Below are 3,236 nucleotides of genomic sequence, written 5' to 3'. Positions count from 1 at the left end.
CCAGCACAGCAGCAAAATTCCTGTGTCGCTCACTTACAGCTTCCAAAAAAGAAGTACTTTCTAGGGACATTCAGAGGGCCAGGGGTCACCTTCATAAATTGATGGACAAGCACAGGCAAGAGAGACTTAACACTGTCCTAAACTCCACTGCTGAGAAATCCCCATATGCTCCCTCCCTGCTTAGCTGTACAGTCCTCCGTACTGATACCTTCTTAGTGCGTGAAAGCTAGACACCATTATTAACAGGTTCTACTAAGTAAAAAGAGAAACGAAACCATGGAGCAACTAGCAAATTGTATTTGAAATTAGCAGTGTGCTGAGAGCTCCTTACCACTCAATTAAATTGTTATAAGCAACAACACTGTTCTTCAGATATGGCTGAGGATTAACATTGCTTCCGAAGGCATACTTGAAATGGCCATCTCTCAGACGATAGGCTTTCCGCCTCGATATCACAGATGTCAGAATATCCTTAAGATGGTTCTGCAATGGAAAACAATCTTATTATGGATGCCGATTTATCCACCCTACCAAGCCACAACTAGGAGAAGTGCCTCACCAATTGGCAAGACAGAAGTAGTGCTGCTAGGACCACAAGGACCTAAAGACTAAGAGAACAAGTTACAGCACGTTTTCACTCTCTGATACAGTTGGATACAGAGAACACAGCACTGTGCAAGAGTACTGAAGCATTAGTACGCAAACTGTGCTGTACTGTATGCAAACTGTACTTTAATATGTGATGTGCTGCTTCAAATGTCAAAGAGGTTTCTTAAATGCTAGGAAATTCCCAACCCCGGATCCCTTTGATAAACAGTTAAGAGATTTCATAATTGGCACTAGATGTTACACTTGTACTGAAATACTGGCCCTAAAACTACCGCGAAAAGCCACTCAGTCCTCTTTTTCAGACTGTTCAGTTGCCTGGAAAGTGCTGGAGAAGCAACTGTCTGAAAAAACAGGCAGACAGCTGCTTCTTAATTTGGCCTCACTCCCAGATGGGGAATTCAGGTTGGCCTCCACATCCCGACTCCAGGAAACCATCCGCACATCAACGCTCCAAGTAATGGCTGTCTCATTCCTGGGATATGTCAGATAATGCACCACTGATGGCCAAGACCAGCCACAGCAGACACTTCACCTACAGATATGACCTGATTCTGTCACTTCACTTCCATGCCAGATACTTGCACCTATAACCAATTTTTTTGTATAGAACTGTTTAAACTGGAGCTCCTGTTCTGCCCCTGCTTTTAAGTGACAGGAACAGCATTTTCGGAAACAGCTACTTAAGCATGCCTGGAGTTCTTCATATGCAAGTACTTCAAAATTAACACTTGCAGGCAGAAATCCATGACTTTACATCTATGATGCCACAAAGCTGGAAGCCCTTTGATTCTCACCTTACTCCTCCCGAGGCAAACGGGCAATTAGAGAAGCAGGTTTCCTCTCCCCGCTGAGGGACGCTACCCCATACGGCACACAAGAGCCTTTTGTTGCTGGTGTAATGAGAACACTGCTGCTGCCCAGCCCAGTCTCACCTCCACAGCATAAACAACTGCGGTCACTGCCTCCTCTGTGACATTGTCTAGCCCGTGCTCATACGCGGTTACGATCATCCTTCCTTCTAACTGGCCACGTGTAGGAAGCATCATGGTATGAGAACACAGCTTCAAATCGTCATCCTCCTGAGGATCCTTTGCCACAAATTGCTGGGCTCCAGACAACGGATTCTGAGGCTGGAACCGGTGCTGTTATGAACACAACATTAGAGCATAAGAAGATAAATACTCGGTCAGACCCTTTGGTTCATCTAGCCAGACATCCCTTCTCCAGTCAGAAAGCAAACGCCTGTAAAAATGTATCACAGTAGGACAAGCAGAGTGATATTCCTCCCCAGGATACTCTCCCAGCCCCCAGTGATTTGTGACTGAAAAATTTCTGAGCCGGTAATGGTGTTCTTTTATTAAACAAGGACAAGCCCGTGAACTTGTCCAGCAGCACCCTGAACCACCTAAATTTTGGGTATCCACAACATCCTGCAGCAAGAAATTCTACAGTGTAACAACACACGACATGAGGATTCACCTCTCCTCTGGTTTGCTCTGTACTTCCCACCTGCTAGATTAATTTGATTCTCCTGTAAGTCTCAAATGTCATTGTCCCTTTTATCTCTGTTCATGCTATCCAGGCCAGTGATGATTTTATGGACTTTCACATCTCTCAGTCACCTCCTTCTATGCTGAAGAGTTCTCGTCTATTTAGTAATTTCTTGTACAGAAGGGTGTATTTTTACTTACTAACTGTACAGTTTCCATCAAGATTAAAAACCATGATCCTAAGCTTATGTGATTCTTAAGTGATTCTTACATTTCTTTAAAGCCTTAAATGCAACAACTTAGCCAAATTCCAGTTCTGAATTGCATACTCTAGTCTTTCCATGCACTTTCAATACTCTAAGCAGAGCTGTGTTACTGAGCAGCCACTGATTCTGAGATGGATTATGGCTGTTTTTCAGAACTGACTTGGTTATTTAGAAAAACCATCACAGAACAGGAATTCATACCAGAAGGTGGCAACCCCCATTTCCCAGGCCACATGTATTCCAGCACAATTCCCTTGATATGCTAGTATCTCAAGCTCTGAGTGCTTGTGGCAGCTCCCGGGAAGTCTCAGTCCTCAGGTAAAGGGGGGAAAAAAGCAGACAGGAATGATCGATCCTTGGGCCCAGACAGGCACTTGGCCCAGCCCCAGCCCACAAAGGTACAACATGGCCCTGGCTCATCAAGTACTCCCACAACTCCTGTCCCTCAGCTTGCCAAGCCACAAATCCGGTGGCTCTGGAAGGACGATTGCCACGAGGCTCTCATGGGGCATCAAGACAAACACATACTTTAAACAACGAATATACAGCAAAGTGGATTTCTTGCATCTTAGTTTCAGGAAAGGAAGGGGGGCTGCTTTATTCAAAGGACAGTGTGGCATTTAACTCAGACTGAAAAACCAATCCACCCACTAATGATGTGAAAGCAGGTTTCCCTCCCTGTAATTCTGAAGACTTACGCTTTCATTACAGGAAAGCTACATGCCTGTATGCCTGGAAAAAAAGACCTTCAAAACGTCAGCAACTCTTAAAAGGAATGTGGTTTGGGAGAACAGAAGCCAATTGGAATGAATCTAGTGGTCATTCACGGCTGTTATTCTGACCAGTGAGGGAAACATCAGGAAATATCAAG

General features: G+C 44.7%; 1 protein-coding gene across 1 annotated transcript in view; it reads right to left on the bottom strand.

The window, feature by feature from the left end:
• The window catches only part of TADA1 (transcriptional adaptor 1), a gene marked incomplete at its 5' end in the record, with an annotated part of 15,332 nt that overhangs the window by 2,854 nt on the left and 9,242 nt on the right, over positions 1–3,236 (bottom strand). The window contains 2 exons of the mRNA XM_009320705.1: positions 332–483; positions 1,542–1,751. Of these exons, the coding sequence (XP_009318980.1) occupies positions 332–483; positions 1,542–1,751 (362 nt within the window). The remainder of the gene's footprint in view (positions 1–331; positions 484–1,541; positions 1,752–3,236) is intronic.

This window comes from Pygoscelis adeliae, unplaced genomic scaffold (genome assembly GCF_000699105.1).
Source record: "Pygoscelis adeliae isolate BGI_AS28 unplaced genomic scaffold, ASM69910v1 Scaffold402, whole genome shotgun sequence".
Lineage (NCBI taxonomy): Eukaryota > Metazoa > Chordata > Aves > Sphenisciformes > Spheniscidae > Pygoscelis > Pygoscelis adeliae.
Note: the sequence above shows the minus strand (reverse complement) of the source record. Positions and strands in the feature narration are given on the sequence as shown.